General features: G+C 34.3%; 1 protein-coding gene across 2 annotated transcripts in view; it reads right to left on the bottom strand.

Annotated features, from left to right (window-relative positions):
* Window positions 1-12,137, bottom strand: part of ZDHHC2 (zinc finger DHHC-type palmitoyltransferase 2) — a 73,553-nt gene that overhangs the window by 13,176 nt on the left and 48,240 nt on the right. For both annotated transcript variants that reach the window (XR_001828425.2, XM_017539634.2), the window contains exons 7-10: window positions 10,670-10,790; window positions 8,385-8,517; window positions 2,661-2,787; window positions 2,256-2,348 (exon numbers count right to left, since the gene is read on the bottom strand). Coding sequence is in view for 1 of the 2 variants with exons in the window: in XM_017539634.2 (XP_017395123.1) it covers window positions 2,256-2,348; window positions 2,661-2,787; window positions 8,385-8,517; window positions 10,670-10,790 (474 nt within the window). In the remaining variant the exon portion in view is untranslated. The remainder of the gene's footprint in view (window positions 1-2,255; window positions 2,349-2,660; window positions 2,788-8,384; window positions 8,518-10,669; window positions 10,791-12,137) is intronic.

Raw genomic sequence — 12,137 nt, 5'->3', positions numbered from 1 at the left:
AAAGAAAGAAAAGAAAAGAAAGACTGTCTGGGGTCAGATCAGAGAGTCTTGTTAAGTGATGGTAAGGATAGTCAGTAGCTCTTATTTGGCGTAAGATGGGAAACTACCAGAGCTTTCAGCAGAAGAGTGACACAAGCTGACTTATATTTTGAATGGAAAATAGACTGGGGTGGGGCAAAAATATTAGATCAGTTAGAAAACTACTGAAGTAATCCATGGGAGCAGTGTTGAGGGCTTGGACCAGGAAAGTCGCTTTGTAGGTGGGAAGAAAGTATTCAGATTATAGATGTCAGAGACATCTGCTAGGATTTGCACATGGAGTAAATACAAGGTAATTGAAAGAGGGGAATCTAGAATGATTCCACAGTTTCTAGCCTGAACACCTGGGAGAATGGAGGTCTCTAACATTGTCATATGAAAGAATGGAGGAGAATCTGGTTTAGGGTGGTGATGACGGTACACATGGCTGGGAATCAAATTCAAAGTTCTGCTTTGAATCTGTTTAGCTGAAGATGATTTTTAGGTGTCCAAGTGGGTGTGTCGAGTAGACGGCAAGATATTCAACTGTGGAGTACAGAAGAGAGCAGAACCTGCCACAGAGCTTTTATATGAGCTAAACATGGGAGATGGTAGAATTCTGAAGAAGAGACTTCAGCTGTCAAAATCTGATCTCAACATTTTTCAAAGGAAAGGAAACAGAGGCCTCAAAAGATTACTTCTTCAAGATCACCTAGTTGGGTAACAGTGTCAAAACTAAGGGTTCTCCCAAATCTTATGGTACCCTTAGTGGAAGGAGAAATACTCTATCTAAAACCAAAATAATTTCTTACATAAAAAAAAAAACACACAAAGGGCAAAAAAGTATTATAAACTACTGTTAAATTTTGTAAAAGCTTAAAACATATTCTGAATAATTTATTAAAACTAGATTTTTTTCTGCATTAAGGGATATGAAAAACCATAAACATTTAGCTCTGTGGAATTCTCAGGCCCAAATGCACACGGCATGACTTAGTAAAAAACTCTGATGCCCTTGAATGTCCCTGTGAAATATATCCACCGGGCCCCTTCACTAACTGGTAGAGTCTGGCCTGTACAGAACTCACTCTAGGGATAGGGTAACAAATATCTGTCAATTCTTTTGACAGTTTAAAAGGATTTTCGGTTTAAATTCCTTCTAAATTTAATTCCCAATTTAAAAGGGCAAGAAGTAGGAGGATCACCTGACCTCAGGCAGTCATGGCTGAAGTAAGCCATGATCGTGCCACTGCACTCCAGCCTGGGCGACAAGTGAGAACCTGTCTCAAAACTAAAACAAAAACAAACAAACAACAAGAACAAAAAGGACTTTCAGATGGCTACTAGGAACACTGCCTTGAGGTTTATGGGGTCACTCCAGACTCCCTAGGAAAAAGTACTGTGATCAATGAGAAATGTTGAATATGGAGTGCTGGTGTGGGCCTTGTGTATGTGGCACTGCAGCAACTAAGTGAAGCTCTAACATTTAATGAAGAATGATATTATGGTTATGCTTTTGCTGTTGGCTTTCATTTAAAAATTAAGAGGAATGGTTATACTCAAATCTGTCACAAAAATATGAAAATTGGTATTTCAAACCATTAAAAATTCATATATAGCATTTTAAAAGTTTAAGTAGTATTTTTCCTTTTGCCAGTTAGTAGCAAGTTCAGAATCAAATGTCAGGTCTTTCAGTGGCCATCCTGAAATTCTTGATAGTCTGGAATCAACACAAACTTAAAACCGGAGCAAAAGTCTCCAGACAATGAATTTCCAAGATTCTTTGGCTTCTCTCTCTACAGAAAAGGCTCAGATAATCCCCAGAGGTCTTTCACGAGCAATAAGGTCATAATACACATTCAAATGAAATTGTCAAGAAGGTGTCTGGGGATCCATTTGATCTCCAAAAGCCTGATTTCTCTACTCTCTGTAACAGTTATCACAAAAAGGAAACACATGGCAGGTCAGGGTCAATATTACCCTGTCTGCCTATCTGACGTACAGAGAATTAATACCTTTTTACTTGTCACTTAGATTAATAACAGCATTTTATAACTATAATTGAAGCTCCCAATGTATCCTTCTTCAATTATACTTTCTTTTTTCCCTCATTTCAGATAGAAACCATTGCAGTGAATTTTCTTACGTTCTTAATTTTTTTTTAAAGGAAAATATAACCAAAAGACACAATATGGTATAATATATTAAGTAAGATGAAAAGAAAAAGATGAGATTACTTTTTTGCTGTGGAATTCAGCCCTGCAGGAGTAGATGGTTGTTCAGGATCCTGGTTAACAAGGCAAGTTGGAAAGGAGCAGCCATCACCTAGACTAGAATAAAAATAAAAACTTAGAATGGAACAAAAGACAACAGGGTGAATCCCTGTTAAAATGCTCATGTCTGAGAGCAGAACATGGTATAATACAGGCAAAAAAATGTGTATCAGACATTGGCTTCAACATAGCGATTAGGAAGATGAATTAACTAATTTTCACACTGATAGTATAGTAAATCATACTTTTAAAAAACAAGAGTTCCTACATAGAATTACAAGCCTATGGAACTAGAGTCTCTCCTGAAATTATCTTTTGCCACATTACTTTCATTAGTTTAAAGCCTGAAAATTTTCACAAAAAAAGTACCTTGAAAAAATGGGTAGCAACCAATACTTCTTCTCATCACCAAAAACTTGCCGCATATTTTTACTGAAACCCAAGCTGAATCCATTCTTATCTGTTCCATGTCGAAATACTGGACTTCTGAATGCCTCTAAAAAACATGGTAAAGCAATCACGTGAGTAAAGAACATATTTACTAGTAATCATGAATATTTAGCAATAATTAAATGAAGAAACTCTGAAAATCAATGGCTAGCTGACTGTGAGTGCTTATGTACCTATCAACAGCCCTGAAATACAGGTTGTCCATTCTGTTTTAAAATATCATAAGATGTATCTATTTTAATTTTAAAATAAAACTTTTTTATTATAACAGTATATGTGCATTATAGAAAATTAGAAAATACAAATTAATTAAAACTGCATTTTCTGGTCTTCTGGATCTTTTGGTCAATAGATAGATAAATGAATGGATCCACAGATATAGATACACATATCTACAGGGTTTAAAAAAAATGAGAATATTCTTCACATTCATTCTACAGCCTTTGTTTTTAAGTAAATCCATTTTCCGTTTTTGGTTTTTTTTTTTTTTTTTTTTTTTTTTTTTTTTTTTTTTTTTTTTTTTTTGAGTCAGTTTCACTCTGTTGCCCAGGGTGGAGTACAGTGATATCACAGCTCACTGAAGCCTCTAATTCCCAGGCTCAAGCGATTCTTCTGCCTCACCCTCCCAAGTAGCTGGGGCTACAGGTGCCATGCCACCATGCCTGGCAAAGAATTTTCCAATTTCACTGAAATTGGTTCTCAGCTAGTAAAATGTTTCCAACTGACCATAAAATGTACTTTAAATCTAGTTTGTCCAAACCAGGATCCAGTGCAGAACCATGTACTGCATCTGGCCATTCTGCATATGAAAGCTTGTTCAGAGAGGCTCTTGGACTTGCCTAAGGTCACACAAAAAATAAATGACAAAGTGAGACTTGAATAAGGTCATCAACATTCCTTCAAAAATACATTTTTTTCTTGCATCGTGCTGAAATGCAAAATCTAAAATTTTATTTTTGGAGTATGAACATGAAAATATATGATTTTTGTCCATTATACTAAAAAAAAAATCTAACTAGCAGAGTTAGGCACTATGAAAAACATGTGGTCATTTGCAAGATCCTTAGCATTCTTCATTCTGGGATATATAATTTTTTCTAAAACATTTCAGAGAATCATATTATCCAGGGGAAGTACTTTCAGTGCTACAAGTTAAATCTAGAAGTTTCCAGAAGTTAAAAACTTCTAGAAACAATTAATTTACTTTTGAGAATTATAATTTAACTACCTAACACATATTTTGAAATAAGATTCCTGGGCTTAGAAATTACTTTATTTTACCAATATTTTCACCCTAATAGTATTTGGTGTCATGACTTCATTTCAGAATTCTGTAATGTAATGATTCATTTCAGAATTCTGAAAATGAACATTCATTGTCTATTCACTATAATTAATCCTCACTGCCTATTATAATAAGTGAAGCTCACAGCTTGGAGTGTCCTTTATGATCATAAGCATTTGTAGTACTGGTTGCATTCTGAAACTCCTAACCTTAGCCTAGAAACTCTACATAGCTTAGTCCTTGCTAACTTCTCAAACCTCATTAATGTATTTCTCAACTTTAGCTTTCTATGCTTCAGCCACATGGAGTGTTTCTCAAATATTCCTATTTTTTTTTCCTGTAGGACCTTTTATTTGCAATCGAGGTGAAATTCACAGCATCTAAAATTAGCCTTTTTAAAGTGGACAATTCAACAGAACGTAATATATTCATGCTTTTATGCAACTTGTCACCAATATAAAATTTCCAAATATTTTCATCACTCCAAAAGAAACTCCATATCCATTAGACAGCCACTCCCCCTATTCCCCTATCTTCTCATTCCCTAGTAATCACTAATGTGATTTTTCTCTATGGATCTATTTTGGATATTTCATAAAAATGAGAATCATATAGTATTTAATCTTTTGTGATTGGCTTCTTTCACTTAGTATGTTTTCAAGGTTTCTACTACATATGACATATATGTAGACATATCAGGAATTTGTTCCTTTGTATGGTTAATATTCCATTTTATAGATATGCCGTAATTTCTCCATCCTTGGATGGGCATTTAGATTGTTTTGACCTTTTGACTATTGTGGATAGTGCTGCTATGAACAGTGGTATACAAATATCTCTTTCAGTCTCTATTTCAATTCTATTTGGGTATATACCTAGGACTGGAGATGCTTGTTCATATGGTAATTCTATGTTTAACTTTTTTTTTTTTTTTGTAGAAAGTGATTTATATAAAGAGGGAGAGAAACAGGAGAAGGAGAGAGAAAGAAACAGCTAACTCTCACACCGAGTGAGAGAATCCAGAAAGATGGAATCCAGGAGAGGAAAGCAGCTTCCACACTGAGTGGAAGGGAATAGAGAGAGATGGAGTTTAGGAGGGGAAGACAGGCTTCCACGAGGGAGTGTGGAAGGGGACTCCAGAGGGGAAATCCAGGAGAGAGAAAAACAGCTTCCACGAAGGGAGTGTTCATGGAAGGGGACCCAAAGATGGAGTCCCCGATGTTTAACTTTTAAAAGAATTGCCAAACTATTTTTCACCAGGGTCACACCATTTTATATTCCCACCAGCAATGTAGGATGGTTTCAATTTCTCTACATCCTCACCAAGACTTTTTTTTAATTGTAGCCATCCTAGTGAGTGTAAAGTGGTACCCCAATGTGGTTTTGATTTGCACTTTCCTAATGACTAATGATGTTGAGCCTATTTTTCTGTACTGGGATTTACCACACAATAAATAAATGACAGAATGAGTCTTGAACAAGGTCATCAACATTCCTTCCATAATACTAAATATTCTTTTTGAATAATGCTGAAACGAAAAACCTAAAATTTTATTTTCCCCATTTATATATTCTCTTTCGAGGGAGGTTTGTTTAAATGTCTATTCAAATCCTTTGCCAATGTTTTAACTTGGATGTTTTTATCTTTTTGTTGTTGAGTTATAAGATTTCTTTGCATATTCTGGATAGTAGGCCCTTATCAGATAATGAATTGGATGGAAATATTCTTCTTTTTCTGCAGATTGTCTTTTTACTTTCTTGTGTATTTTAATGCATGTCGATTTTTAATTTTGATAATCTAAGGTACCTATTTTTTCTTTGTTGCTCATGCTTTTGATGTTATATCTAAGAATTCATTGTCATATTCAAAGTCCTAAAGATTTATCCCTCTATTTTCTTCTAAGTGTTTACAGTTTTAGCTCTTTCACTTAGGTCATTGATCCATTTTGACTTAATTTTTGTGAATGGTAGAGGTAGAGATACAAGTTTATTTTTTGCCATATGGATAGAGTTGTTCTCACGCAACTCAAAGATATTATTCTTTCCCCATTGGATGGTTTTGGCACCCTTGTAAAAAATCAGTTGGCTAAAGATGTATGGGTTTATTTCTGGACTCTCAATTCTATTCTATTTATCTGTACATCCATCCTTATGCCAGCACCACACTGTTTTGATCACTGAATGTTTTACAGTAAGTTTTGAAATCAAGAATGTAAATCTTCCAAGTTTGTTCTTTTTTTGGTGAATATTGTTTTGATTATGTGGGGCCTCTTGCAATTCCACATGAATTTGAGAATTGGCTTTTCCGTTTATGCAAAACAAAAGCCATTAAAATTTCACTGTAAATACACTTTAGGTATTATTGCCATCTTAACAATATAAGGTCTTGAAGCCTATGAACACTGGAAGTCTTGTTTAATTTGTTCAGCAATGTTTTGTAGTTTTCAGTGTACTATTTGGGTTACATGCACCTCCTTGGTAAATTTATTTCTAGGTATTTTATTTGTTTGGATGCCTTTTCAAATGGGATTTTCTTAATTTCCTTTTTTGGATAGTTTATTCCTAGTGCACAGAAATATAACTGATTTTTCCCCATACTGATTCTAAATCATGCAACTTTCATATTTTGCTTATTTTTATTATGACTTCCTTAGGGTTTTCTATACATAAGATCATGTTATCTGTAAATTAAAATAGTTTTACTTATTTCTTTTGGGTACCTTTATTTCTTTGACTAATTACTCTGGCTAGAACTTATGTACAATGTTGAAAAGGAGTAGTGAAAAGGGGCATCCTTGTTTCTAATCTCCGATCTTAGAAAAAAGGCTTTAAGTTTTAACACTATTGTGTATGATGTTAGGTGTAGAAGTCTCACAAATGCCCTTTATCTCCTCATCAAGTTGAAGGAGTTCGTTTTCTTAGTTTAAGTGCAATTTTTGTTAATCATGAAATGATGTTGGATTTTGTTAAGTAATTTTTCTGCATTAATTAAGATGATCATGTGTTTTTTTCCTTCATTCTATTAATGTGGTATATTAACACTGATGGATTTTCATATACTGAACCACCCTTGCATTCCTGGGAAAAATTCCTCTTGATCATGGCTGTGTTTTATCCTTTTAATATGTTTCTGGATTCAGCATGCTAATATTTTGTTAACAATCATTCCATTTATATTCATATTGGTCTCTAGTTTTGTTGTGATGTCTTTGTCTCTGGCTTTGGTATAAGGGTAATGTTGGCCGCATAGAATGAGTTAGAAAGTATCCCCTTCTCTTCTAATTTTTAGCAGAGTTTGAGAAGTTAATTCTTCTTTAAGTGTTTCACAGAACTCATCAGTTAAGCCATTTTGTTCCGGGCTTCTCTTTGCTGTGAGGTTTTTTTGATTACTGATCAATCACTTTATTTCTTACAGGTCTGCTCTGACTTTCTATTTCTTCTTAATTTGATAGTTTGTGTGTTTCTGGAAATTTGTCCACTTTATCTAGGTTGCCTAATTTTTTGACAGAAAATAGTTCATAGCGTTTTCTTAGCATTTTTATTTCCATAAAGTCAGCAATAATGTCCTCACTTTCATTTCTGAGTTTTGTAATAAATCTCTCTTTTTCTCTTGCTAGCCAAGGGATGTCATATTTGTTGATTTTTTTTTAAAAGAACCCACTATTGATTTTATTGTTTTCTATTTTTTAATTCTCTCTCTGTATCATCTCCTATCTTTATTATTTCCTTTCTTCTGCTAACTTTGGTTTTACTTTGCTCTTTTTCTAGTTCCTTAAGGTATGATGTTATCAATAGAAGTATTTGTTTTTTTAATATAGGTATTTCAGCTATGCATTGCCCTCTAAGCACTGCTTTTGCTGTGTCTGATATCTGTATGGCTTTCAAGCATAGATGCTATGGCTTTTTTCTATAACTGACTTCTTAGGTTAAGTACTTTTTGTTCTAATAGGCTGTCCCCTGACCACTCATTCTACATAGGCTCCCTTCCACCATCCCCAGCCTTTTATGCATACCTCGGCATCCTATTTATTTTCTTCGAAGCACTTTGCATTTTGTAATCACTTTTATGTTTCGTTATTAATTTTTGTGCCCCTCACTAGACTGTTTTGCCCCTGTTCACCACTGCTTGCTTATATATATATATATATATATATATATATATATATATATATGAGACGATCAGTAAATATATGGAATGAGCAAATCTGTATGTGTGTAAGCGACATATCAAAACACAAGGGAAATAAGAATGATTTTTACCATTTCAGGACAGGTTGGCATTTAATCACACAGCAACTGTCAATGAATGTTGGTATATGTATTTAAAGTTCTCTCAACTACAATAATTGGATACTCACCTAATGTAGATTTATTTTTGCTGACTAGCCAACAATGATAGCCAAACAGAGAAGACAAGCTGACAGAAAACATAGCTGCAGCAAAGAATAAAAACATAATATGGAACTTGGCTTGAGTATCAGGTAGACCATTCTACAAAGAAAGGAAGAAAATAAAATGTTTTGTCAAAGGGATATGTACTCCCCTATTTTATAAGTAAATTAGTAAGTTTTTCCTTAAAAATTTTCTTAAATTCAGACATGAGAAAAGATATGTGGCTTTATGTTAAAACTTTAGGAAAAATATGTATATATTTCATCAGATTAAATGTTTACTAGAATATGAATATATATGAAAATGATATTAAAATTTGGAATGTTTTTCGTAACTAAATCATAGAAAATTTATGGCAGTATATGTATAAACTGTAATAGTAGGAAGCAAACTAAATGGAACTATAAAATTTAGTTTTCAATTTATTACCTGAATATGTTTTGTTAACATACTACAGAATCACAAATGTTTAAATAGTTTCATTATAATGCCAGAAAATGAAGGTTAACTGGCACAATTTGGCTACTATTCTTATTGATGTTTTACATTACTACAAACAACAGCATCAACTAAATGAATACATATAACAACACACTCACAATAATGCTTCAAGCTATCTTAAATAATGGCACCACAGAAAAGATCAACACCAGTGCATAACACCTGTCTAAAATAAATCTTAATAACCATGGGCTGAAACAGTCCATCTCAAAGAAAACCCATTAGACTCTCATTGTTTATAATGCCAAAGAGACCTGGAGGGGCTCTAGAATGGACAAGTAGTTGAAACACCATAGCAGCCAGGAGGTGGCTCTTCTGATAAACCGTCCTCATGTTTTAATACCCTGTAGTACCTGACAGATTGATACAGGTCACAAGACCTCACTGATAGTTTTCGACAGCAGCAGCAGTTTTTGACACACAGTGAAAATTTTGGTTGTTCCTTTTCAAATATATTTGTGGTTTGAAACTAAGATCATCTATAAGAATGAGGAGCAGTGAGGTAATGTTCTTCTAGACATTCATTAGGGATCATTTTTCAAGCTAAACACTGAAAGAATCCTTGAGGGCTAGCAGCAGGTCTCTTCACCATGTCTTTCTATGTTTAGCAAGATACCTGGCACGTAGTAGGCATTCAGTAACTCTTTGGTATTAAATTTGGTTCAAATCTCACATAAGTGACCTAGCAATTTAGAAATTCATAATAAAGACAATTTAAAGAAAACAATAAATCAATCCTGGCAGCAGATAAACTGCTTTTTACTGTCATTTGGTGTTCACAAGGAGAAACTCTGGATATTTTAAATCCTCAATTTTGATTTCTTTTTGCCTACATTTAAAATATATAGTGTTTAAAGCTAATCAAGCAGTACTAAATAAAAACTCAGGACATTATAGGCATAAGGACATTATAGCCATAACAGTTTAAAAATAATCTTCTTAAACATAAGGAAAACACTTCTATTTTTAAATACTGAAAAAAATCTTAGTCATCAATTCTCGTTATTCGCAGTACTTTTATTTTATAAAGTTGCCACAAACACTGAATGTGTGAATAATGAACCACTGCTCCTAGGGAAAATGCAGGGTTAGGTTTCTATGAATTTCTGGTCACAGACTCTTTGATAACTGATGAATGTATAACCTTCTTTTATGTGTGTTTCTGCTTAAATAGACCTTATTTAATATTCAATATTGATCTGTTAATATACAACTCATAACAGTACTATAACTCATGCTTGAATTAAGCTTATCTAACACATGTATTTTCTCCATAAGACCCATCAGTTTAAAGAAAACTAGTTTAGAAACACTAGACCACACTTCAGCACTACACTTGAAGACCTTTTTTTGACAGCAAAATCACCAACAAAAAGCACGAAAATGCAAAAAAAACATGGCACTAAATAGACTGTGGAAAGCACACTTGTTTACAGTATGAGAGCTGAAGCAAGAAGGCAAAAGCATCGTCTTGTTCAACCTCAACTGGGAACGGGCACTGGGGCAACTCAATGTTATTGCCGCTCTGCACACCTCTGCAGATGACCATGAAAGCTGTCTGTACTGATGTGGGTGTTACAACTACATTTTAGTAAGTGAATAAACAAATACAGAATCTGCGAATAATGAGGACTGACTGCACGTCAATGAGCTCTAGTCTATAAAATCAGTGTCTGAAATAATTCTGCCCTGAAAAGTCTGTATTATCTATTATTGTATAATAAAAAATGTTACCAAGTTAATGACTTACTGTCCAAAATTTGATAAAATACTGTAAATCTGTTGCCGCAATAAAAAGGCAGTAGAGCAGAGAATAAGCCAAGAAAAGGAGGAAGAATTTGTAATTTGAAAATCCAACACAATTGTTCACCCTGTTAATAAAACAAAAACATTTCCAATGAGTTTTACATCTTCAACCTACATCTGCATATGCTCAAGCAAGTGTTTAGCTTCCTCTCACTTTTAATTTATTGGTATTTCTTTATGACTTGTATGATTTATTTAAGCATACAATCATTTAAAAATCTATTTCACTAAAAAACATTCGTTTATATTTACAAAACATGATATCTAATATTTCTTTAATCAGTCATAAGCAATGTAACTGCATGTCATGTCAAGTTATGCAATTATACGCATTCCTCAAAGCACAGAGCCTGTGAGACCCTAATCAGACCAGGCAGATTAGGTGAATTTACTAAACCCTTCCTATACGCTATCTTTGGGTTTGATTTTCAACTATGATTAATTCAGTTAAAATCTTTCAAGTGCTCCCAAATTAAATGAAATTTCTTCACAAATTATTCTCTGCATGGCATCACTGAAGCAAGCAGACTGCCAAAGTCTATTAAATGGGAACTTTAAGAAAAGAAGTAGGAATGGCAGTTAAGACAGCTGGGTCAGAATGCCCATTTGACACTAAGTAATGCTGTGGTCTGAGGAAGTGAAATCATCTATTAGAATTTCATTTTCCTGGCTGGGCGAGGTGGCTCATGCCTGTAATCCTAGCACTTTGGGAGGCCAAGGTGGGCAGATCGTGACGTCAAGAGATTGAGACCATCCTGGCCCAGCCTGGTGAAATCTCATCTCTATTAAAAATACAAAAATTAGCTGGGCATGGCGACACATGTCTGTAGTCCCAGCTACTAGGGAAGCTGAGGCAGAAGAATCGCTTGAACCCAGTAGGCGGAGGATGCAGTGAGCCAAGATCACACCACTGCACTCCAGCCTGGCAACAAAGCAAAACTCGGTCTCTAAAAAAAAAAAAAAAGAAGAATTTCATTTTCTTTATCTATAAGATAAGCACTCTGAGATCATTTCCAAAAGTCAGCTCCAAATAGGCTATAATTCCAAATATGGAAATTTATAAATCTCAGTTCTCACTCCAAAGTGAGTGGGCGATAACTCAACTATCATATCAATAAACAAGTACAAATACAATTCATTTTTACAAGCTCATTTTCTTTTTCTTAAAGATTTTCCTTTTAATCATTATTTATTTATATTTGATTTTACTTTAAGTTTTGGGATACAAGTGCAGGTTTGTTACACAGGTGAAGTTGAGTCACGGTGGTTTGTGGTATAGATTATTTCATCACCCAGGTATTAAGCCTAGTACCCATCAATTGTTTTTCTTAGTCCTCTTCTTCTTTCTCCCCTCCACCCTCCAAAAGGCCCCAGTGTGTGTTGTTCCATCTTCTGTGTCCATGTGTTCTCAT

Source organism: Cebus imitator, unplaced genomic scaffold (genome assembly GCF_001604975.1).
Source record: "Cebus imitator isolate Cc_AM_T3 unplaced genomic scaffold, Cebus_imitator-1.0 Scaffold120, whole genome shotgun sequence".
Lineage (NCBI taxonomy): Eukaryota > Metazoa > Chordata > Mammalia > Primates > Cebidae > Cebus > Cebus imitator.
Note: the sequence above shows the minus strand (reverse complement) of the source record. Positions and strands in the feature narration are given on the sequence as shown.